This window comes from Lathamus discolor, chromosome 5 (assembly GCF_037157495.1).
Source record: "Lathamus discolor isolate bLatDis1 chromosome 5, bLatDis1.hap1, whole genome shotgun sequence".
Taxonomy (NCBI): Eukaryota; Metazoa; Chordata; class Aves; order Psittaciformes; family Psittacidae; genus Lathamus; species Lathamus discolor.
The window spans coordinates 63,561,411-63,585,295 of record NC_088888.1 but is presented as its reverse complement, the minus strand read 5'-3'; the positions used below and the strand labels follow the sequence as shown (position 1 = coordinate 63,585,295).

Genomic DNA, 23,885 nt, shown 5'->3' with positions numbered 1-23,885 from the left:
AGCCGCTGAGGCCCCTGCAGCCGCTCCCTGACGCAGCCGCTCCCTGACGCAGCCGCCTCACCCCGCCCCGGCCGCACCCCCCGGAGCTCCCGTCCCCGCCCGCCGCTGCCGGTTCCTCCTGCCGCCCCCACAGCCCTGCGCCTCACCCGCAGCGCACGCCAGCCGCCGCCTTCTCCCTGCCTGGGCTTCACCTTCACGCCCTTCGCTCCGCCGCGCACCCCGGCGGCGGCGGCGCCGCACCTGCCCCTAGCACCCCCCTGCGCGCCCGGGGCCCGCGCCTCACGGCCCGCCCTTTACCGGTCACTGGGGCGCGCGCCTCGCTCCCGACACCTGCTGGGGGCCGCTGGCCCGAGCCGGCAGCGCGCGGGCGCCGTTTCCTGCCGCCGCAGGGAGGGGGCGGAGCCCGGTGGCATGCTAAGATGGCGGCGCTGTGCCCACGTGGTGCCCGCTGAGGGGAAGCGGGGCTCCTTGTAGTGACATGGCGGCAGCGGGTATGGAGGAGCAGGATGAAGATGAGGAAGAAGAAGTGGAGGTTGGTGGATGCGGACAGTTGGGCATGTGCCACGCGCGTTCTCCTTCGTTGCCGTGGCTCTAGAGGAAAGGACCGACCCCCTCGGGGCGTGTCCCTGCTGTGGGCCCGGCCTCGCCCCCTCTCCCTCCTGCTGGCGCTGAGCGCCCTGCAGCGGGGTGCCCGTCAGGTGCCCGCGGGGGGACCTGCGCCCGCCCGCCCTCCTGTGGGCTGCCGTGTCCAAGCACCTGCTATGGGGCCGCGGTGGAAGAGGGGCTGGCTCTTCTCTCACTGTGTACCTGTGTCCCCAGGCCCCCGTTACCCGCGGTCCGCCGTCGTGCCGCCGCTTGGCGGAGGGCTGGTAGGGCAGGCCGGACACGTAGGAGAGCCGGGGGTCGTATGGCCGTCCTCGGGCGGGCACCGAGCGAGCGCCTTGCCCATGGCCGGTGGGTGTGCTGTCCCCGCGCAGCGGTGGTGTCTCTGAAGCGGTATCGCTGCAGCGGTTGTTTCAGGTTTTGTGGAAAACGGCGTTATCACTCAGCAGTCTTCCAGGTTCAGTTTCTTCCTACCCCCAGGACATCCGAAAATACAATTACTCTTATTATTCTGTGTATTTATGTGTGCTTTGTAGACGGTGATTCTTGAAAACTCTTCTTTCTTTTCCTTGAATAAACTAACTTTTACAAAGTGGCTTTATTTTTTCTTGTTTCTTTTTTTTTTTCTTTTTCCTGGTTTTTTTCTTTCTTTCTTCCTTCAATTTCCTCACCCAAAATTGTAAGGCATTGCAAACAGGACTTGATTTCAAAGCAGTATGCTAAAAAGAGTTAAAAGTAACCATTTCAAGCAACATGTTGCTTAACCTCTGGCTATAGTGTCTTATTTAGCTAAGTACTAAAGCTTTGGGAAAATGTATGTAACTGGTTGTATTGTTATAATTCATAAATAATTTACCATTATTGTTCCTCACTTATAAAGGGTGTAAAAAGAGCTCCCTTCCTGGCTAGGAAGAAAAGGCCATGAAATGCAGGTGTGAACCAGGTGTCTGGTGGAGTAGTAGGTCACTGCAGTTCACTGGCTATTCATCTGCCATTTTCTTTAGATAAAATGCAGAATAAGTCAGATATGGGGGCTCTTTATTCCGAAGGTCTAGGTCTTTGCATGCTGTTCTTTTTGTTTTGGGTTGTTTGTTGTTTTGGGGGGTGGGGGGGGGACAGGACATGGTTTTTTTCTTATTTCCCTGAGTTCAGATGTATCAGTGATGTACACTGTAAACTTACCTTATAGGAGCAACTGGTCATGGTGGAGCTGTCAGGAATTATTGATTCAGACTTCCTAGAGAAATGTGAAAACAAATGCAAGATTTTGGTGAGTGATTACAGCACAATAGGAAAGGGGTAAGTCAGTACACGTGTGAACAAGGGACTGAGGCTATTTAACATTTAGATCAAATCTTACATACACTATCTTGGCCTTGTTTGGCTGCATGTTGTGGGCTCTAGTTCAGAAACGGCATATGGTCTTTTGAATAGAATATTACATAAATATAAGGGAACATTTTTAGAAGCATTTATAATCTAGGACCATTATCCACTCTGAGCTCTAAGTTAATTTTTTTAAACTGACAGATTTTTCATATAAAAAAAAAATACTGTTAAGCGTTCTTCTTCAAATAAACTGAATAAAGCTGACAACTAAAGCCAAAATCTTTCTGAATTGTACTGCGTTTATAATAGGGTTTCTTCTGCAGATACTGCCTGGCAAGTTCAAGTGTTGTAAAGGATAACTGGGTGTTAAGCATTTGGTAAACAGTTTTGGACATTGTTTACTTCATTGTGAGGTTATTTTAAGACTCTGGCATACCGGTCCTTTTTCTTCTGAGTAGTTTAATCATTTTCTCTGTAGGGGACAGATTTTATTTGCCCTTCAAAACCTGCATGGTCAATGAGAGCTCTATAGATAGTACAAGTACTATTGATTTACAAATACTTTCTGAAACTAGACCTTTATTATAAATAGAGAAGATGGAAGAGCACACTTGAGTATGCCACTGACCAGATTATATGTGAGGTGGTAAAGCCAATTCTTAAAATGTCAAATGTAGGAATACATTAATAATTCATAAATTATCCATCACTGGATATGTTTTTATAAGCAGATTTGCTTCCTGAACCTAAGTCACTTGAAATGTATTACACAGATGATTCATGACTGCTGGCTGAATGCCTACGTAGTCTTCAACAGCGTTATTGGGATTCTTTTAAATTTTGTGCTTTGAGATTCCATTGTAATGTTACTAGAGCAACTTGTCAGTATCTATACTATAATCTGCTTGTATCCAAATCTACCTTTACTCGCTCCACAGAGTAGCCATTCCTTGAGATTTTTGATAACAGACAACTTGCTAAAACTCCAATAGAAGATTTTTTGTGTTATTGTTTAACAAATTTTCTGTGAAGGGGAAGACATTCTCCATATTTGTGTAGTCCAAAAAGGAATGCAAATAAGCCAAAGAAATAAAGTTTTTAATATTAAAACCCTTAATGCTGTTGCCTGGTTCTGATGTGTTCGTTTTTAAAATTAATTTCCTGTAGTAAAACAAAAAATACAATTCTACATGTTACCTTAATGCTACTGATATTCTCAGCTTACGCAGCAGAAAGAGAATCCCAGAGCTTAAATCTTGCTGATCTTACATATACTCTAGTTTTTTAAAAGTATGAGAGGAAAATCACACAAATTCTGACTAACCTGTGTGATGTTCTGGATTTTACACAATTTACCAGACAGTGCCTCATCTTCAAAACTTTTAGTATGTGCTTATTCAGGACATGAAGATAATGTTGATGTCCACAATGTACCATTAAAAGACATTTTCCCTTAATTAATGTGTTCTGCTCAGACATCAATTTTTATCAAAATACAGCCTATAGGTATATTTTATATAAAGGATAATGGGATCCTGGCCTGTGTATTTGAAAAATCTCTGCTCTGAGCTGACAGAACTGCTGCCTTACTCTCCCACTCCTTATTAAAAAATAAAAATCAAAATCAAAATTTCAAACTCCTTGATGCTGTAGGCACACAGTAATCACAGAAGCTTCTAAGATCCTACAGTTGCACTTCTGGTGCTGGTGTAATGTTCTATGCCACACTTCTTTGCTTTGTGTGTTTTCCAAATACTTTTGAAAGTTATTCTGCTTTATAGAACTTATCGGAACTTAGAAAATAACTTTTTTTTTTTCCCTGGAAATACGTATATTTTTATTTATTTATTGAAAATTGAGGTGAAATTAGTTTCCTAGAGGACATAACAGCACTTTAGATTTATTTACTATAACTTAAATATGCTTCAATTTAAGTTTCTTTGATCCTTTTCTAACATTTGCTCTTTTAACACCAGTACAGCACTGTTGGCTTTGTTGTGATTTACTGTGAACAGTATTTTTTGTTATATTCTTTGTATTTAATATACTGAAAGTAACATACAATGATAGACTGAAAAATTGTCATTACATTTATTGTTTTTTTAACAGTACACTGATTCTGCAGTAAGATTGGCTAAACCCTCTGTCACAGTTGTTATCGCTGCTTAACTAAGCTCCCTACAAAAACACAAAGAAAACCCCTTCTCTCCTCATCTGTATGTTTAACACTTCAGAAGACCTCAGGGTGATTTGTAATGACTAAAACATCATTTATTAAACTTTTTTAACTAATAAATATTAATGTAATTGCCATTTTTCAGGAGCCTGCTAGCTTCTGTGAAATCATATCCACTCTTATCCACTTCCAGAGATTCTGTTTTAAAGATGTACTTTTTGTACAGTTAAAGCTGACGGTTTGAGACAGCTTTGCAGTCCAAAATCCATTCCTTTTCCCTTAATAGCAAAGGAAACTTGTTATTTCACATTTACTGTGTTACGGACTTATTTTGCTGGTGGTTTTTTGGTTTGTTTTTGGTTTGGTTTGGTTTGGTTTTTTAATGTTTATCTTTTCAAGGAATTGATGTAATCTGGGTTCTGCTATATGTCTTCTGTGGCTTTACAGCAAGAAATCTTCCTGGACTAAGAGACCTGACATATGTGCAATTTTGTCCCTTTTTTTGTAGGGAATAGAGACAGAGAAACCCATTTTACAAGTGGACAGATATGTATTTGCAGGAGAATATGAAGGTAGGAGAAGTAATGTGGATAAAATCTCTCCTTTTTCGTTTGACCCAAAGAACTTTAACATAGGTTAATTGCACTGCTAATGGTGAAACATGGTTCTGTGAGGTGCTGAATTTCTGGGTGATGTTTGTATAACACCATATGGAGATGCAGCAGTCTGAGTTCACTGCTAAATTAGCCGTGCACCCATGTTACTTACTGGAAAGTCTGCCCTGGAAGCTGACTCCAGGCTGCACCAGCTGGTATTTCAGCAGGGAAAAATGTGGGACATAAATGCCTCGAACGGTTTGTTGTCTCCTGTATAAGCAGGACTGACATGTTGTGCAACTGGTAGTTCTCCATTTGCCTCAGGGTGACAACACTGGTCTGAAAGAAAATTATCTGGAATCCTCGTTTGTCATGACTTTGGATGAGTGTGATACTCCTGTCCCTGAGTTGGCAGTGTGGTTACCAGTGCTGAGCCCTTGTGGGGAGCTAGAAGTTGGAATGTTCCCACAGCTGTGCTGGTGGTTACAATATCTACAGGTGATATAAAATAAGTTTCTAAGACTTTCTCACTTTGTTTTCCATAGATACCTTGGGAACCTGTGTGGTTTTTGAAGAGAACACAGAGCATGGTAATTGTGATTTGATGTCCTGTTTGTTGTGGTAGCCAGGAAGGTTAAAAGTATGTGTCTTGTGTCAGTTGATCTGGAATTCACTATAAGGATTGGGGTTTGGGTACTGGTTTTTTTCCTTTCTTCATAGTAGATGCAGAAGGCAACCAAGAAGTACAGCTGAAATACAAGTGCCACACAGTGAAAAAGCTGAACATGACGCGGACACTTTTGACAGAAAAGAAGGAAGGAGAAGAGAATGTTGGTTAGTACCTCTGCTTTTATGCACAGGGATGTGGATGGATCATACTTAAGAGTGTCAGCACTAAGTGTTTGATTCAAGAGCAAAAAAGGAACTTGGAGGAACTTTCTTCTTTAGGCACCAAATGTGTATATTTAAATACAAAAATACAAAACACACGCAAAGAGATTTCTTCTGATCATACTGCCTCCAGAAGTGGCTAGTAGGAGATTCCTACAGAAGCGTGTATGAGCAGGGCAAACATATGCTGCTGTTCCCTGGTCTGTTTTTCTGTGTCATGTAAAAGTTTTGGCACTAGTTCTGCAATAGGAGGTGCTGCTCTTCTCTTCTCCCTTTTTTTTTTATGATGATTTTTTGAGTCGGTAATTGTTGAAAATCTCAGATATCCTTAGTAAGAAGTTTTGTGTTGTATACACTACAACTGAATTGTTCTTACTGCATTTACAGTCAAGTGTAAATGAAGAAATTAAATTACTTGCAGACACACCTAGCAGAGCATTCATGCTGATTTTCATTATGTAGGCAGAACTCAGTGCTCATATGATTGCTTTATTTCAGTGGTGGTTTTTCATACAGAAGTTAGTGCTTTTACTTGTTTGGATATTGAGTACCCTACTACGCATAGTAGTATTTATTAGCGCTACCCTTTTGCTTTTCATTTGTTTTTGGGTTTTTTTGATTCTTAAATGTTGCTTAGGCTCATCCTTAATAACAGTGAACTTAAACTAATTAAAAAACTGCTGCTAACTCGTAACTGCTATTGTCACCAATATCAGTTTTCCTTCTTTGCCTCAGGTGGAGTGGAGTGGTTACAGATCAAGGACAGGGATTTTTCCTACAGCAGGCCTAATACGATCTGCAGCTTCCTGCGTGAAAAAGATTCTGAGGAGTCCGCTCAGGCCCATGACAAATTGACAGAAGAGTTAGAGGGAGAGGTGAGTGGTGAGGGAAATTCTGACATGAATTGTGATCTGGAGAAGCAGCACAGCTTGGAAATGGATGTCTCAATTCCTCTGCCTGACAGCCCTGCTTCTGGGGCAGAGGATTCTCCTTCTGGAAGTGTTGCCTTAGACGATGCCCCTCCATGATACCAGCTCTGTTCTTTTCAGGACTTGTTCATGGAGTTAATGGGCCAACTTTTATAGGCCATGATATGATTTCAAATTTATCTGAGCAATTAATAGTGGAAAAATGGACATTGTGTTCTTGTGCATTGCTCTTATGTTTGGCTCATAGTGGGAAGGGCTTAAGTGTTTGTTTTTTTGAATGCTGATTGGAAATGTCTGTATCTCTACCTCAGAATTGAGGAGGAAATGGTTACATAATCAAACCCCCCCTACCTTAGACAAATGTTGATGTATTGAACACTGCAACATTTTGTAAAAAGGAAAAAAAAATTGTCTAAAATAAAGACCTGAATTTTTCAAATATAGATTCACCTTGTGTGTCCTATTCAGCCTCATACTGTATCTGCTCTTGTACTGCAGTTACTGAAAGAAAAAAAAATCAAGCGTGGCTTTTATTACTTTGAGTTCAAATACTCATCAAATTGCTTAGGTTGGATATTCTCCAGCATCCTTTCGTCCCCTTGACTGATGTGGTGCATTCACAGAATGGTTTGGGTTGGAAGTTCCTTAAAGATTGTCTAGTTCCAACCCCCTGCCATGGGCAGGGACACCTTCCATTAGATGACATTGTTCAAAGCCCTGTCCAACCTGGCCTTGAGACTTCCAGGGATGGGGCAGCCACAGCTTCTCTGAGCAGCCTGTGCCAGTGCCTCACCACCCTCACAGTAAAGAATTTCTTCGTAATATAAATCTACCCTTTGTCATTTTAAAGCCATCTTCCCTTGCCCTGTCACTACATGCACTTGTAAGAAGTCTCTCTCCAGTTTTCTTGTAGGCCCCCTTTAGGCACTGGAAGCTGCTCTAAGGTCTCCCCAGAGCCTTCTCCAAGCTGAACAAGCCCAGCTCTCCTAGCCTTCATAGGAGTGGTGCTCCAGCCCTCTGATCATCTTCATACCATAGAGGATAGTTATAGCTGGAATAATGATGGTGGGAATGTTATGAACTGGTGCTGTGGGGAGTGTTTGTAGTGCTTTCGTGTACCTTCAGTTTTAAACTTACAATCAAACATGGATTTGAGAAGCAAAAGCAGCAACTTGAACAAATTTGAACAACTCCGACTGACTGAAGGCCTGCAGGCTTTGAAATAATCAGAAACTCCCCAGATTTAAGAGTAGATACTGTTTTAAAAGTGATGCTACCACATTAGGGATGTTAGAAACAAATCTTTGGCATTTGGTTTGCATTACGTGTAAGGTCATGTTCCCCACTCGTAATAGGCTTCCCAAGTAAGCAGGTTTGGGGTGGAATGGCCGCACCTTAGCGGCACAGCTCTGATGTGGTTCGCAGCACAGCAGGGATGAGAGGAGGGTACGCAAACACGGCAGACACAGCCCGCTCGGCCGCCGCTGCGCTGATGCACCGTTATCTGCCTGGCAACTGACACGCACCACCCACCGCGCACCCGTCACCGAGCTCCGCCAACACCGACCGCTTCCCCCCGCCCTCCCCGCGCCGGATGTGACGTACCGGATGGTACTGTGTGACGACGGCGGGGCGTGCGCGTGGAGCGGGTCGGTAGCCATGGACCCGCTGGACCGGGTGGTGTGAGTATGGCGGCGGCAGGGAGTGGGTAAACGGGAGGGAGGGAGGAGAACCGAGAGCTGCCGTCTCTTTGTCGGTGTCAGACAGCCCTTGCTCCGTAAAGGAACCGCTTTGCGCGGCTGGTATTGGATTTATGCATTTCTCTACGCGAGAAGGAGCTGTCTTCATCTGCAGGTGGAAGTACCTCTGTGAGGCTGATTGCTTCTTTGTAAAGAAAACAAATGTAATGCTTCACGGAGAAGATAGTAAAAGCTTTGCTTTCATCTAGTAGAGCTCTTAAGCCACGTAGTTATTAATTTATACGTGCACCGTGCCCCTGCTCAGTCAGGTGTATCTCACCTAAGTAATGCCCATACTACTCTCTGGTTCGTGTCAATAGATGTGCTGTACTTGAGCTTTTCTTGTGGATGCTGGGGGTGGTCTTTGAGGAACTGTGTTTTCTTCTCATGTCTGAGTCTCTGACTAGGGGAGGGCGCTGGTGTGAGGGGTAGATTTAAGCCCGTCAGTCTGTAGGAACTCTGGTGTTAAGCTTTAAATTAGCAGAAACTGAAAAGCCCAAGGCCTTAAAATCACCTTTGCTAGTTTGGGGAAGCAAAGAGGAAGAGGAGTAACAGTAAAATACATTAATCTGAGACTGGGTATGTAGAACAGATTGTAATTCTGTAGGTTGGGATTAGTTTGAGTCACTGAAACAAGTTACTTGAATACACTTCTTCCAATTCTTGCTGTTTCACTGTTTTCTGCAATGTTGGGTGTTGTTACTAATATTAAGTTTTTTAACTCTTAATTTGTTACAGAAAACCTAAAACTAAGAGAGCAAAAAGGTTTCTTGAGAAGAGAGAACCCAAGCTGAAAGAAAATACAAAAATTGCTATGCTCATAAAAGGAGGAAATGCAAACTTAAGGGTGACTGAAGTGCTTAAAGACATTGTAAGTGGCTGAATATAGAATGCAACCTTTCTTTTTTTCTTAGAATTTGCATGTTCTTAGCTTCAAAATCAATATTTTTATACTCTCCCCATTTCCCAAATCAGATTGACCAGCACGCCAGAGGTGTCATTCCCTACCCCACACTGGAGATAACTTTCTTCCAATTTCTTTGTCAGAAGTTTTGAGCTTAATCTCTTTATTGTTGTTTTTTCCATGATTGTCCTGAATAGAAGGTGAAGTGTTGCAAGTCTGTGTGAAAAGAAAAAGTTTAGGTACAGAATTAGGACTGGATCACTCAGGTGAAGTTATATCCCAGAATCCTGTAAACTGCTTATGTGTATTGATGAAGAGCTTTCAGCCTCTTCTAAAACTTAAACTTACCAATACTATCCAGTCTTCTAACTCCGTATCTGAAAATATTATAGAGGTTCCTACACTCTTTTGTCTCCCTGCTTTGTCATTTTCTTACTGTCTTATGCTGTTGATAATCAGGTTGCTGTTCACTCCTGGTTTTTCCTCATAGAATAGAATCACAGAATCATAGAATAGTTAGGGTTGGAAAGGACCTCAAGATCATCTAGTTCCAACCCCCCTGACATGGGCAGGGACACTTCACACTAAACCATCTCACCCAAGGCTCTGTCCAACCTGACCTTGAACACTGCCAGGGATGGAGCATTCACAACTTCCCTGGGCACCCCATTCCAGTGCCTCACCACTCTAACAGTGAAGAACTTCTTCGTATATCCAATCTAAACTTCCCCTGATTAAGTTTTAATCCGTTACCCCTTGTCCTGTCACTACAGTCCCTGACGAAGAGTCCCTCCCCAGCATCCCTATAGGCACCCTTCAGATACTGGAAGGCTGCTATAAGGTCCCCATGCAGCCTTCTCTTCTCCAGTCTGAACAGCACCAACTTGCTCAGCCTGTCTTCACAGGGGAGGTGCTCCAGTCCCCTGATCATCCTTGTGGCCCTCCTCTGCACTTGTTCCAACAGTTCCATGTCCTTTTTATGTTGAGGACACCAGAACATAACACAATACTCCAGGTGAGGTCTCACAAGAGCAGAGTAGAGGGGCAGGATCACCTCCTTCCATCTGCTGGTCACACTTCTTTTGATGCAGCCCAGGATACGGTTGGCTTTCTGGGCTGTGAGCGCGCACTGAAGCCGGCTCATGTTCATTTTCTCATCGACCAGCACCCCCAAGTCCTTCTCTGCAGGGCTGCTCTGAATCTCTTCTCTGCCCAACCTGTAGCTGTGCCTGGGATTGCTCCGGCCCAGGTGTAGGACCTTGTGCTTGGCATGGTTGAACTTCATGTTAAACTTCATGTCCGTACATAGAAGCAGAAAGATTGCATTACATGGCTTTGATTTTAGGTCTTTCTCAGTTATTTTGTTATTTCATTGCTTCTACAAATATGTCCTGTAATTAATTGGGGATCAAGATTTCTATCAACTTGAGAGGCATTATTGTGAGCAGGCCTTTTGAGGTGCCTTCTAGACCCATTTGCACAAGCAATCACTCTGGTTTTTTGTGATCATGTAAATTGCAGGGTTTTAGAAAAAGCAGTGCTGTGTACTTAAATGTTTTGGAGATAAAGTGTCTAAATTTGTCTTTTGCAGTATGCTGTGAAGAAGCCTTTTGCTGTACTTTATAGAAAGTAAGTGGTCTCACTTTGACATCTTTAAGTCTGCTGACAAGACAGCTTTTGGTAATTTCAAAGCATGAATAGAGATGCTGGCTAGGCTGGGGGCTCAAAGAATGGAAAGGGATGCCGAAGGTGACTGGGATTCATCATAAATTTCAGTAGACTGGAAAAAGTTACATGTGATCAGTGTTGGTGCTTAAGCCCACTGCTTGTGCCCACTGTTACGGGGCAGGATTTGGTAAACTTGAACAGTTGGCTTCTCCAACTGATCCGTGCAAACAGCTGGAGAGGTTCTGTCAGGTGGGTAGGCTGGAGTCCAAATTCCTATAAATTTGAGTTACAGATTATAATGATAGGTAAGTCTTGCTCAAAATGGGAATCCATTATCTGTATGGTTGTGGTACAGAGACATGAATTGTAATAACTAAATTCAATGTTAAATGAGTAGGTAAAGGCAGTTTATGAAGTGTCATTGGTGGTGGTGGTGATGGTCTGTAAGCCAGGCCCCAGGAGACAGGAAATATGGAGGAAAGTGCTTAAAATGGCAATGGTGGCACTGAGGTGCTCTGAGCAGTATTAATAAGGTTTAGTTCAAACCATAAGGCTTATGGTTTGAAGTAAACCTGCATCTCTACTGCTGGAGTTCCAGCAGAATGCAGAATTTTAGTGTTATCAGAGAACTAATTAGAAGTGCTTGTCTGGGCCTGGGTTTGTTTGGTTGTTTTAAATCTTTCTCCCTTTTTTTTTTCCCTCAGGAAAAATATTACCAGGCCTTTTGAGGATCAGACATCATTGGTGAGTATAAACCACTTCTCTTATGGTATTTTAAGGTCAAGAAGAACTTTATTGGAGGATATTTTTTTTTTATTGCTCTGTGAAAAGCTAGATGAGAAACAAAGTTTATAGGGAGTTTGGATAAGTGGAAGGTTGGACTACGTCTAGATTTATGGTGTCAGTAGGAATATTTTTCCTCTGACAGAATCATGTTGGGAGGACTTTGTCTTTACTGTAAATGCATGTTTCTGTAAACTGACAGGCAAATTTAGGAGCTCATCTAGTTCCAATGCCCCTGCCGTAGGCAGGGACACCTTCCACTAGACCAGGTTGCTCAAAGCCCCGTGCAGCCTGGCCTTGAACACTGCCAGGGATGGGACAGCCACAGCTTCTCTGGACAACCCATTCCGGTGCTTCACCACCCTTATAGTAAATAACTTCTTCCTTGTATCTAGTATAAATCTACCTTGGTTATATGCCCTGTCTGGATTTGATGTTGATTCAGTGCTTTAAGTTCAAGATAATTTATGAGCAGGAAGGCAAAAAATAAAGGGGCTAATCCTAAGATTATCTCGTATGCATTTGCACTTCAATTGAAGCATTACTTTAACTGCTGAAATTTGCCTGTCATAAAAGCAATATATGTATTTCCTTCAAAATGAGAGAAAGAAGATAGTGATGTAGCTTTACAATAGAGACAAAATTAATTATCCCAAAATTAGTTAGTAATTATGATTTTTAAAGTTTGTTCTGTGTCACTGCTAACCTACATAGGGAAGTAAGGTTCAGCTTTTTATTGCCTGAGGCAGTTACTTAAATACTTAAGATGCATGATGAAGTTGGCAGTTTTGGGGTATTGTACTAAGTAAATTTGTGTGTGAAGAGGAAAAATATATATATTTATGTATACACACCAGGCACAAATGCACTTTCTTGTCTGAAAGGGATTGTGTAACTAAAGGGGAAACATGTCTAAGGAATCCCCTGTAAATAAAAAGGAAGAGGAGAGACAGCTATGGATCATTAAGGATCATTTTTTAATAGTGAGTGTTAGAGTAGCAGCTGAAGTTGTATTAGACAGTTAAGGCAGTTTTAATGTGTTAAAAAAACATTGTGGTTGTGGCCTAGCTACACCAACATAAAATGTTGCTTCATCTGCATTAAAACTGATGCTGAGGTGTTGTAGTATGTACTTCTGTTTCCGGCATGAAGCACAGTAAGGCAACAATCCCTAAAATATTTTGAAGGGAATGGAAAGAGTAGGTAGCAAGGAAAGATCTGTAACATCATTTGCTGAAACTAAACCTCTTACAGTCCCATAGCTGACTGACTTGGTTTCAAAGTCACATAGGAACTAGCTGATTCTCAGCTGAGTTTTTAATAAAATATCATACTTCTGTTAGAGAATTCACATATATCAGCACACGGTGATTACCAGACTTCTATGATCAAATGTTTCAAGGGGAGTCCCCTCTGCTCTGTTCTTGATTTGTCTACAGTATTGTTTAGGGACCTGATGGCAGAGCTCAGTGCTGAGCTGCATGATTTGTATATGCAGCTATTCCAGCCTGCGTTTGCTCCTGAGGATGTCTTTCCTGACCTCCTGAGGGGCAGATTTGCACTGTCCTCTCTGAGCTGCTGCTGCTGCAGAGGTAGGAGGTGGTGCAGTGGCATTTTCTGCTTCACAGCTGCTAAGTGCAAGTATAGAAACTCTGATGCTTCTGGGAAGTACAGGATAAATAGCATGTGTGTATAACTAGGAATCGTGGTTGATGCGCAGAATGAGGGGCTGCCTTGAGAAGCAGCAGCGCATAAAAAGGTTTTGGAATTAGACATCCTCAGAAAGCATTGCTGTTATGTTAGTTCTAGTCAGAATACTGTAATAGGTTCTCCATCTACTCAACCTGGAGAAAAGATATCAGTGGGGATAGTCACCATTGGCTTCAAGTAGTGTCTTAGACTTGTTCCCAAGTGTGAGAACTTCAGGTATTTGCAGATGTTTCTAGGTTTGCTGTTGAGGGAATTAACTGGATGTTTAGAAGCTGTTAGGCAAAGTAAATATGCTGCATAAAGCTTATCTGGGTGACTAAAATGAGGCATTACAACTGTAGCCAACTTGCAAATACTTACCCTTCAGGCAAGGAGAAGTGGTTGAAGGTATTTTACCTAAAAACAAATAATGAAGAATTATGGAAAAGGGCATTACAGATCGAATGGAGAGAAAAAGTTGCCTGGCTTAAAGACTGCAATGGGAAATAGAAATGATTAGTTATTTGAACCTTGAATCTAGCTGTCAATTTTAGCTTATGTGGACTTGGCCATGCTCAAAACTCCTCTGGTAAGTGCAGTTGCTCTTCTTATTAAGCAGCTCGTGTTTGTGACATGTATCTTCACAAAGCATTTTAAACACTTCAAAGTGGAACTCATGAGTTCTGTTCTTTTCCTCAACTGCAGGAATTTTTTTCCAAGAAATCAGATTGTTCTTTGTTTCTGTTTGGCTCCCATAACAAGAAGCGACCGAACAACCTGGTAATAGGTAACTTATTTCACTTGGGTTTTTATTTGGGGAAAAGGTCTGGTTTTCAATGAATATTTAAATAGCTGGATTTTCTTGTTTTTCACTTTCACAGGTCGCATGTTTGACTATCATGTCTTGGATATGATTGAGCTAGGCGTTGAGAAGTTTGTATCCCTAAAAGATGTCAAGGTAAGGAATTGCTAATTCGGTATTTCTGTGACATCTACTGGTGGGTTTTTTGGGGTGTTGACTTTTTCTGTGCTTTGAAGTAAGGATAAGAGCTGTTCAAAAAAAGTATTTCGTGCAGTCTATCAGGATTGGCAATTTGTGCATCCCAGAATGGTATTTTTTTATGTACTGCTTTTTATTTCATTTTGGTTGTTTTGAGCAAGCTTGCAACTTTCTTTGCAGATTCTTTTTTTAGACTCAGTTTATTCCTTATATTTTCTTTTTTAATGAAAGAGTTACGCTTACAAAATTCTGTAGTCAGGTTCTGCGTGTGGTAAGTTCCTCTATAAACTGTCATAGGCTTTGAAAAATTATATCCCTCTTCCCAAATTGTAACTAGAGAGGGTCACTCTGTTGACCGAGATGATTCTGAAACTTTCTTTAGCTTTCAGTAACACGTAAATGCCAGTTTTCAGAGGACAATACTTCATTCAGGCAGGAAGCTAACATCTTGATTATTTAAGCCTAGAGAAAATTCACCTTTTATGGCTATGTTAGACTTCTTTTGGCAAGACTAAAACATATTTCATATGTGTGTACATTTGTATCAAGCAGTTCATACACTGCAAACTAAGGAATTTTTATCGTCCCTATTCTTATCACAGTGTATAAACTGGCAGGACAGTCTAGCGAGTTAGTGAAGGAATTACTGTTTACAAAGGTGAATATTACCCTTGAAGTCAGATTGTGGTGTGTATCTACACAGCACTGTTTATAGCAGGAAAGTTATAGTTAAGTAAATTTCTTTGTTGGACAGAATTAAAATCAGGTGATTGACTAAACTGTAACTTGCCTTTTTTGTGTACTCTCTAGTGTCAGAAGTACAATGGACTTGTTTGCCTGTAATTTTAGTTTTCTTGTTAGTTGTGAAATTTCACTAATTTTCAGCAGAAGGTATTATCTATTACATTTTATAGTAAAGAAGCTCTCTTTCGTTAATCCAGCACAAAGAATAACACAATTCACCCTTTTAAATACGAAGTCCACCCATACGCCTACAGTGGTGTTCAGTGAGAGAAAAATGCCTGTTCTGTCCATACTGATCCCAGGTCACAAGAGTTTTTCATTCAGTGCTGAATGGCTAACCACATACTATGGCAATAATATGTTCCTTAATGGGGTCTGAATCTTTGGTCTGTTTTAAAATTCTTATTCCACAGAACAGTAAGTGTCCTGAAGGAACAAAACCGATGCTGATATTTGCTGGTGACATGTTTGATGTGAATGAAGAATACAGAAGACTGAAGAGCCTTCTTATTGGTCAGTATTTTGATTGTGTGAGCAGTAAGATTGCATAAATCTGTAGTAATATGTTCTGTTGGGAAATGCTAGTTTGTTAATAAATGTTTGCTTATGTTAGGCACACAAAGAAAACAAGTAAGTTTCATGTCATGTGAAATCATCATGACTGTTACTGGGGGTGGGTGGGAGGGGAGTCTAGCCTAAAAGACTCTCAAATTGAAACTTTGTTCACTAAAATTCATTACTTTGATTGTGGGGAAAAATAATTTTTGAAAAAATCTTTACCATGTAATTGTTCTGGGTCATTGCTTCTCTAACCAAATAATATTTTTGAAGCATCTAGTCTGAAATCAGTGGGTTAAGTTCAGAAAGTGGGATATTTTTGCTTACAAAAAAAGTCAAATCCATATAATTGAACTTGTGATTATATGATGAAAGCATTTTCTTTTGGAAATGTGACCAATTCTCACTAAAGTGCCATTGATTAGAGTACTTCAAAGAGCACGCACAGTAAAAAGCAGCCTGTAGATAATAGCTGTGTCTTAACTTCAGAGCAGGCTTGGAGCTTTGTCAGAAACTGGCATCAAGTTTTTTACTGTCTCAAGGTTGGAGGCTCTGGAAGATAAAGCACATTGTGGGGTCTTTTTGGGGAGCTACAAAAATGATTATACTTGGGGTAGCTTTTGAGGACATAGAAGTCATATGACACTATCTCTTGACACTTAAAAACAGCATCTTGCTTGGTAGAACTGGGTCTAGTAAGTAGGGCGGTGTGTTTTTTCTTTTTAATAGGTTTCTTAAAAGTAGATTATTTTTTTAAGCTCTGGTAAAATACTGAAACTGGCCCAATAAGAACAGCATTGTTCTTTCAGTTCCATTCTTAGGTTGTACCAACCCATAATCTTACAGCTTTGCAAAATCTCCCTTTGACATAAAATAAATATTAGTTGGGCTCCTTTTTTTCTATGCAAGCAGATGAATGATTGCTCTTTAGAAACAGGGTTGGGGTTTGGTTGTGGGTCTGATTGTTTTTTTTTCCATTAGAGATCAGGTTTTTTTCCCCCATTAGTATTGTAATTCCTTAAAGCAAGGTATTTCCTCTGCAATGACTGAAAAAGGAGCAGAAAAGGAGAAAATTTGCATCCTCTCAGTACAGCTGACTGGTTTTGGGGAATAGATGAAGGGCTAGTAACTGTGCTTATAAACACTTGAAGGCGGTGAATATTGACTATCTCGTTTTTTCTCTTCTGATTTTTGTCTGCTGTGTGGTAGTGCATTTATGATGTAAGTCCTCGGAATGCAGCTCATGAGATTCTAGTAACTTTTTATGCTTTTATTTGTAAAATGTTTCAGTACTTACTACACTGCCCCTTCTCTAGTTCTGTTATTGCATACCCATTTCATCCTAAAAATGGAGAGGCACTACCTGACTTACACACTTTCTAAAATGCTGGTTTCTAGGAGACATCTACAATTTTAGATTGGCCATCAGCTTGTTCTTCATACAGCCTTCTTCACACAGGCTTCTTTGAGTGTCTCAGGAGTTTGCACACTCCTTCTGGCCAAGAAGGGGTGTGGCTGGGAAATATCTGGGATAGAGTTTGAACTCGGCTAATGCGAACTGTAGCTACGTAGGTTACAGTGTTACCAGCTTTTGCATAGGAATTGATACAAAAAGAAGTGTATAGACTCATGTTCTAAAATAATTTAGGAATTTAGTCTGGAAATTGAAAGGTCCTGTGAAGCTCTCTGCAGGAAAAAGTAAATTAGAAGTTCTGGAAACATGTTGAGGGCAAGTGGGAGAAAGAAGCAGGGAATGGAAAGAAAGGAGAAAGCAAGTCTAGTCCAACCAAAGCAAGAGTTGTAAATTAAGAGTACATTAAAAAACTTCAGCTCTCTGGGCATCCCAAAGCCTGAGGTTTCTGCAGCTGTTCAGCAGTGCCAGGAAACAGAAATTCCTGACCACCTGCATTTATTGGAAGAGATCATCCTGTGGGTGAAAAGATGTTTGGTGCCACAGGAAAATACGAAAGGGAGATGTTGCCAGTAAAACCACTGTAAATGTTAGCTTTCGTGCTCACAGAGAGCTAGTCAGAGGCGAAATACCTGCCAGAAGTGACCAAAGTATTTTATTTGCCACTTTATCTACAAGCTGAACTCACAAGAGGAGGAGAGTATTTAGTTGACCACGGAAGTTTCCTGGCTAGACTCCAGCTGCTAACTGCCAGCAAGACTTTGTGTTGGATGTCACTTCAGTGCTGATACTCTTGAAAAAGGTAGTGGAGGAAAAGACAGCTAGCCCAGGGATCTGAAAGTGGGACAGAGCGGAAGAGACTGATGTGTTTTGCGTCTGTTAGCATTTCTCCTGTGTTTCAGCATTACCCTATCATGTTTATTAGCACACCTTGTTCCCTCAGTCAAGGTCACATTCTTTCTCCACCCTCTGCGTATGTTGGACAGATTGCTGTGCTTACTGCAAGCTCTCTGATTGCACAGTATTTTTTTTCATAGCCTGATATAAGAAGCTCATCAGAGACAGCTCATTTTGTATTTAACCTGTATTTCAGTGTTCTCTGTGCAAACTAAGCAACTGTTTCAAGTGTCTTATTTTTATAGATGTGTTGCCTAATAAATAGAGAAAACATTTGCGGTGATGAGTAGGGCTTTGCCATGAAGGACAGAAGTGCTTTGTTGTATGGGAGGTATGAAAGAAACAACGTATCTAAACTTTTTCCCAAGTCAGAGAGGGAAAATGCAGATAAGAGTAGATTATGAGATGCAATTTCAATCTGTTTTGTACTGGCTTTTATCCTTCTTTGTACTCTTCCAAAATCTGGCTCTAATTAAGAATCTAAAGTATCAGGTTTTTTGAGTTACGTCTTTAAACAGATACCTGAACTAGTGCCTTCTCCCTATTGATCTATGCTTAGCTGAGCTTAAGCTGGCCTAAAGATACATCTAATTTTTCTGACTTTAGAGCTGAATATTTAAAGGAATAGACAATGCAGTTATCCCAATTAGCTTAATAAAGCTAAGTTACTGCTCTGAAAGTATGTTTGCTCTTCTGTATGAACTTGCCATGTGTGTTGCTAACAAACAGTCGCTGGGAAGTCACTATATGCCTGTCAGGGTTTCTACGTGTTTGGTTTCACCACTGCAGGAGCTAACATGTGCAATGTTAGATTTCTGTGCTGTGTTTTGGCAGGACTACAGTTTTAAGTAGCAGCTGTTTGTGAGAGTCACATTAAACCTACAGATTCAGCTTCTCTAGAGCCATTCCATGTATAACCTCAGTTAGAAGCAGTGAAAGTATCTGTATAGGCAAGGAGTTCACATCAGTGGTGTGATGCAGGTCCATTATGAAGTAAAGCAATTTGTTACAGTCATCTACTGGTTTGATTTTCAGCCAAGAATGCTGGCATTTATTCTTTCAGATTTCTTCAGAGGTCCTACTGTGCCCAGTATTCGTCTGGCTGGTTTAGAGTATGTCCTGCATTTCACAGCTGTAGATGGGAAAATTTACATGCGAAGCTATAAGTGAGTATGTGTTTTAGCTATTCGCTTGCTTCTTGGTACATGTCATGGTTTAAGCCCAGCCGGTAACTCAGCACCACGCAGCCGTTCACTCATTCCTCCCCTTCCTGTTCGGGTGGGATGGGGAGGAGAATTGAAAGAACATAAGCCCCATGGGTTGAGCTAAGAACTGACCAGTAACTGAGTTATAATATAAAACTACTACTGCTACTACTACTAATAATAATGATAAGGGAAATAAGGGGAGAAAATATAAAACTAAAAGGGGAAAGGAAAAAAACCAAATAAACACAAGTGATGCACAATACAGTTGCTCACCACCCACCAGCCGATACCCAGCCTGACCTGAACAGCGATCTCGGCCTTCTGGGTAACTCCCCCCAATATATATACTGCGCATGACGTGCTGTGGTACAGAATACCACTTGTAGAGCAGAAGGAAAACACTTAAGCCATAAGCCTGCTGCTTCCTTTCTTGTTGAGCTTTCCCTGCTAGCTAGGAGGACTACTCTTTCATGTGGTTGTATTAGTAGGGTGGTGAGAATTAACTTGGTGAATTCAGAGTACTCTCTTAGACTTCATAGACTTAGTCTGTTCTCAGGCTGATTCTAGGACTCTCCTCACTTAGGTGTTTGTTGGAGAATGGCGGGTGGATGGCTGCAGCCAGCGATGCACTAGGAAAACAGGAAATGGCAGAATAAGACAGTCTTGTCTCGATGTGTTGGTGTTCAGCCTCACAGATCATGGCCTTGCCTTAGGAGGCTGTGAGCATTCGTAGTTTGTGTTCCATGTGATTTTGATTTCTCTACCTTTATGAGTCTCATTCTTCAAATCAAACAAACAAAAAATGTTCTTAGTTAGTGCTCAGGTTATTTTGCTGTAAACTATAGTAAATGTTTTTCATGGCTGTTAATACCCAGGCCACTATTTTGAATTTGAGGAATTATATGGCTTTCAGGTTCCTGGGACTGAGTTTTAACAGCAGGACTGATAATACTGTGTGTTCAAATTGTGGTGGGATACATTTAATATATTACAAATTGTTATTGCCAGACATCATCCTCAATAATGTGTTAGCATTAGCTAATTAGAGTTAGGATTAGTGTTAGCATTAGCAGTTGTTTTTAATAGTCTTCTGAACTACAGGACTGAACCTGCCCTTTAGGTAAAGATGGATGAATCTTCATTACAGAGGACAATGTTGATTTTGATTGGTTTTTCCCTTCTAGGGTTCTTCTGAAGAAATCTGGCTGTAAAATACCAAGAATTGAACTGGAAGAGATGGGACCTTCATTAGATCTGGTTATGAGGAGGACACATTTAGCTTCAGATGACCTTTATAAGCTGTCTTTAAAGCAGCCGAAAGCCCTGAAGGTATGTACCTTGGAAAGTATGTTACTTCCATATGTTCCTACCAAAGCTTACTTTTCTATATTACTTTTTTGTGAGGTTTCTGGAGCCACAGCAGTTCTGTGGTGATCAGTTGCATACAGACACTTCTCTGGAAGCCCATAGAACATACAGAACAAATCTTAATCTCTAAACTCCACTGTACGTGGCCTCGCTTTTAGGCACTTGACTCTCACACAAACTCCTGGCACGCTCCACTCAGAAAGAACTGATGTTGTTCTTCCCTTACAGCCTAAGAAGAAAAAGAATATCTCCCATGATGTGTTCGGTACAACTTATGGCCGAATCCACATGCAGAAGCAAGATCTTGGGAAACTGCAGACGCGGAAAATGAAAGGATTAAAAAAGAGGCCAGCAGAGAAGGCAGCTAAAGATAGTGGGGTTAGTCCCAAAAAGTCAAAATCAGCTTGATAGTCTGGAACAGCTTTGAAATCTTTTTGTACCTTCAAATTTGGTATATATACTGTAATACAAATGTGTCAGACGTAAAAGATTCATCTGCTGTTAACTTTAGTTTTATAAAAAAGTCTTTTTAATGGTGTGTCGTTTTAGAGGGACCTGCGGGTATTGAGCTTGAACACAGAACTTGGTAATTTAAAATAAAAAACGTGATATAACTTGCTTAGTTTTCTGAAGCCGAGTATTTGTTCTCTTGGTGTTAGCAAACATATGCTAGTCAAGCAAGTGACTCATTTCCCAAACAGTTTTATGGATACTGTGTTGGGAACCCTTGGTCAATCAACTCATCTTGTAAATTCTGCACTGGAGCAGAGTAGTGTATATACATTAATACACACAGCACAACTTCTTTGTTCATTTATTGTTTATGTATTTCAAATTTTGCATGACTGCAATACTCAATAAACTATAAATTCTTTTTTAAAGTGGGAGCTCACAGTATGTGTGTGATGCCAGACTAGGTCTGTAGTTATCTCACCAATCCCTACTTTACACTTGCAGAATCAGGAGTGATTACAATGGTTTTATGGTGTTCATCACCATGGTAGCAAAGTACCTGATGTTTGTTTTAGGCAAATGAAACCTTTACAGTTTGGATTTCAACCTTTGATGCTTGATTTGTGCTGAAAATGGGAGCATGTGAAGCAACCATGAAAGGTGGAAGTCTGTTCTTCTTACCCTCGCTTTTCTCCTAAGTTTGTGCTCGTGAGTTAGTGAAGACTCCTCGGTTAAAGACTCTTGTTTAAGAGCTCAGTGAGACTCTGGTGTGGTTTTCCATGATTTGGAACATACTAAAAACCTTGTTTTTTCCTTCTGCTTGTTTCTTTGGAAGCTATTACTCTGCCCTTCAGCATAATCATGATAAAAGTATGCACACTTTATCATGAACATAATAAGCTTGCTCATCCTAGTTACATTTTTAATACTTGATCTTTTCTTGTTAGTTTTCTCAGTGTAGTCAGCTGATGCATCACATTAGAAACAGGCAGTTTGTTATTTTCACTTCTGCACCATAGATGGAAGCTGCTGGGCAGCTTTGCTTTCTATGTGTGAGAGCTGAGCTGTAACTGTGGCTGTGCAAATGCTACACATGATGTTCCTGCTATGCTGGTTTGATAAAGCTTGTGTGAAAGAGAAAGCACTTCAAAAGTTTGTGATCTTTTTTAGCACACAGACATTGATCTTCCATGTATTAAGTTATTTTTATGGTGATTTTTATGAACTTAACAGCTATAAAAGAAATAGTAAAAGCATGCCTGTCGTCATAAAAGACTTGGGCTTTTTAATTGTATTTTCCTAATTTGGAAGCTAATTTTGTTGCCCAAGTTGGTGTTTAAAACCTGAATTTCATAGCAGTAAAGTAGATCATCTAACCTGTTATTTCTTAACGTAAAAAGTGAGACAGTTGTTCGGTAGTAGCCCCCAGAGATAAGGTGTTGCATCCTGGCATTGATTTTGTTTCATGCTGGGGCAGTTGAGGGCTACTGCACCTTCTGGCAACTGTATGGTTACTGTGCAGCTTCAGAGAGATGCGAAGTCCTTGAGCAGAGGAAATGGGTCTGCAGGGAGAACCCAGGGGTGTCTATTAGCCCTTTGCAGGGTCTTCTTGCTGACTACAGGTGCAACCTGAAGTGCCTGATGTCCCACGTCTGGAGCTGTTTGTGTGAATAACCTTTTATTTGTAGTTTTTGTACTGGTGGAATACAGCCACATGTGGACAAAAATGCACGAGATACATGAGGCAAGGAGAAATTCTGTGAGGTTTGCTTGTTTGCTTTCAAGTTACATTGCTAGCAAGGATTAAAATTTGCTCCATTTCTAGTAAGTACATTGCACTACTCGAAGTGGTGCCGTTTTGGTGCAAACTCTTGAATGAGAAGCGGAAACGTTCTCTTGTTTGTTTTTTTTTTTTTTTTCTCATGGCATAAATGCACCGCTCTGATTTCTATGTGATGAGATAGGATGAAGCCAAACTAGCAACTGAGTTCACCTCACTTCTTTCAGAGAGGTTTCAATCTTGCTGTGAAGCACTGATTAAACCACAAGGCTGGTGGCTAATGTGATTTCAGATGTACGGCATGTACAACTGCACGTATGCATGGTAGGCAATTGCTACATTCTGAGCATCTGATTTAACTCAAGCTGAATGGAGATAGGTTATATTTAGCCCTCCTTTCTGGTGGCATGTTCTTATTTTCCAGACTCTTTTAAGGTGTGATGAAATTTGTCAGGTGCTGCAATGTAGCTGTGTGCATGAAGGTGCCCAAAGGGCAGCTGATGAAAGGGGCTTGTCTTGCCTCAATTGCCCCTTGCTTCCAGAGTTCACCAGGCTCTGAAAACACATAAACATGGCCCCGGGGCCTGCATGGCTTGGGCAAGACATAATTGGCATGTTCACCCCTTTCCTCTGGCATTTGTCTTCTAACCTCCCAACGCGCTGAAGGTAGCTTTGTTTATGAGTTGAGTGTGGTAATAGATTTGGTTTCAAGAAAATCCCTGTGGGCAAAGTGTGGCTCCCGATGTTGTACCTGTGCTGTAAAATGGAGGTGGAGCTGCAAATTGGCAGTCAAGCCCATGCTGTCTTTAGCTGGCAGGATGACCATGGCGGGGAGGGTATGATTTGTGCCTCTGTATGCTCAACTGTGCCACTGGCATATTCGTTGCTCCTGTTAAGGAGGCTACTGTTATTATGGATAACTAATGATAGACAGAATTTAGTCTACCTGCACTGCAAGTTTACTTGGCTCTCTTTATGTGTGGCGGAATTAAAAACAGTAGGAAGAGAGGTAGATACAGTTAAGTGGCCATGATATGCTAGGTTCTTGAGATGCCCACACTTTTGGGAATCAGTCCTGGACACATACAATCACAGCCTTAGCCGTTTGCTAGCCTGATGTGACAGACTGAGCACAGAGAGCCACACATGATGTGTGTTT

The 23,885-nt window shown here is 41.3% G+C and overlaps 2 protein-coding genes across 4 annotated transcripts; both read left to right on the top strand.

The window, feature by feature from the left end:
* Window positions 1–120: 120 nt before the first annotated feature.
* On the top strand, window positions 121–6,967 carry GTF3C6 (general transcription factor IIIC subunit 6). Of its 3 annotated transcripts, none has more exons than XM_065681072.1 (6): window positions 121–532; window positions 1,793–1,873; window positions 4,617–4,680; window positions 5,250–5,294; window positions 5,425–5,538; window positions 6,331–6,967. In XM_065681072.1, exons 1-6 carry the CDS (start codon window positions 479–481, stop codon window positions 6,621–6,623), a joined length of 651 nt encoding a protein of 216 aa, XP_065537144.1. In that variant the 5' UTR covers window positions 121–478; the 3' UTR covers window positions 6,624–6,967. The 3 variants fall into 3 exon arrangements, with proteins under 3 accessions (XP_065537144.1, XP_065537145.1, XP_065537143.1); XM_065681073.1 differs by having other exon boundaries at window positions 122–532; window positions 5,428–5,538; XM_065681071.1 differs by lacking the exon at window positions 121–532 and adding an exon at window positions 648–1,060.
* Window positions 6,968–8,105: 1,138 nt separating this feature from the next.
* RPF2 (ribosome production factor 2 homolog) lies at window positions 8,106–21,374 on the top strand. Its single transcript, XM_065681069.1, has 10 exons — window positions 8,106–8,206; window positions 9,002–9,134; window positions 10,759–10,796; window positions 11,540–11,579; window positions 14,013–14,094; window positions 14,189–14,265; window positions 15,465–15,564; window positions 18,981–19,083; window positions 20,310–20,454; window positions 20,722–21,374. Exons 1-10 carry the CDS (start codon window positions 8,133–8,135, stop codon window positions 20,899–20,901), a joined length of 972 nt encoding a protein of 323 aa, XP_065537141.1. The 5' UTR covers window positions 8,106–8,132; the 3' UTR covers window positions 20,902–21,374.
* Window positions 21,375–23,885: the final 2,511 nt, after the last annotated feature.

Bases quoted from the DNA above. Each gene is read 5' to 3' on its own strand.
- GTF3C6 (XM_065681071.1), top strand. From the start codon at position 908: ATGGCCGTCCTCGGGCGGGCACCGAGCGAGCGCCTTGCCCATGGCCGG. The intron at 5,295-5,424 runs GTAATTGTGATT...CTTTCTTCATAG, and splicing joins TGAAGAGAACACAGAGCATG to TAGATGCAGAAGGCAACCAA. The intron at 5,539-6,330 runs GTTAGTACCTCT...TCTTTGCCTCAG, and splicing joins GGAAGGAGAAGAGAATGTTG to GTGGAGTGGAGTGGTTACAG.
- RPF2 (XM_065681069.1), top strand. From the start codon at position 8,133: ATGGTACTGTGTGACGACGGCGGGGCGTGCGCGTGGAGCGGGTCGGTA. The intron at 14,266-15,464 runs GTAAGGAATTGC...CTTATTCCACAG, and splicing joins TATCCCTAAAAGATGTCAAG to AACAGTAAGTGTCCTGAAGG. The intron at 19,084-20,309 runs GTGAGTATGTGT...TTTCCCTTCTAG, and splicing joins ATTTACATGCGAAGCTATAA to GGTTCTTCTGAAGAAATCTG.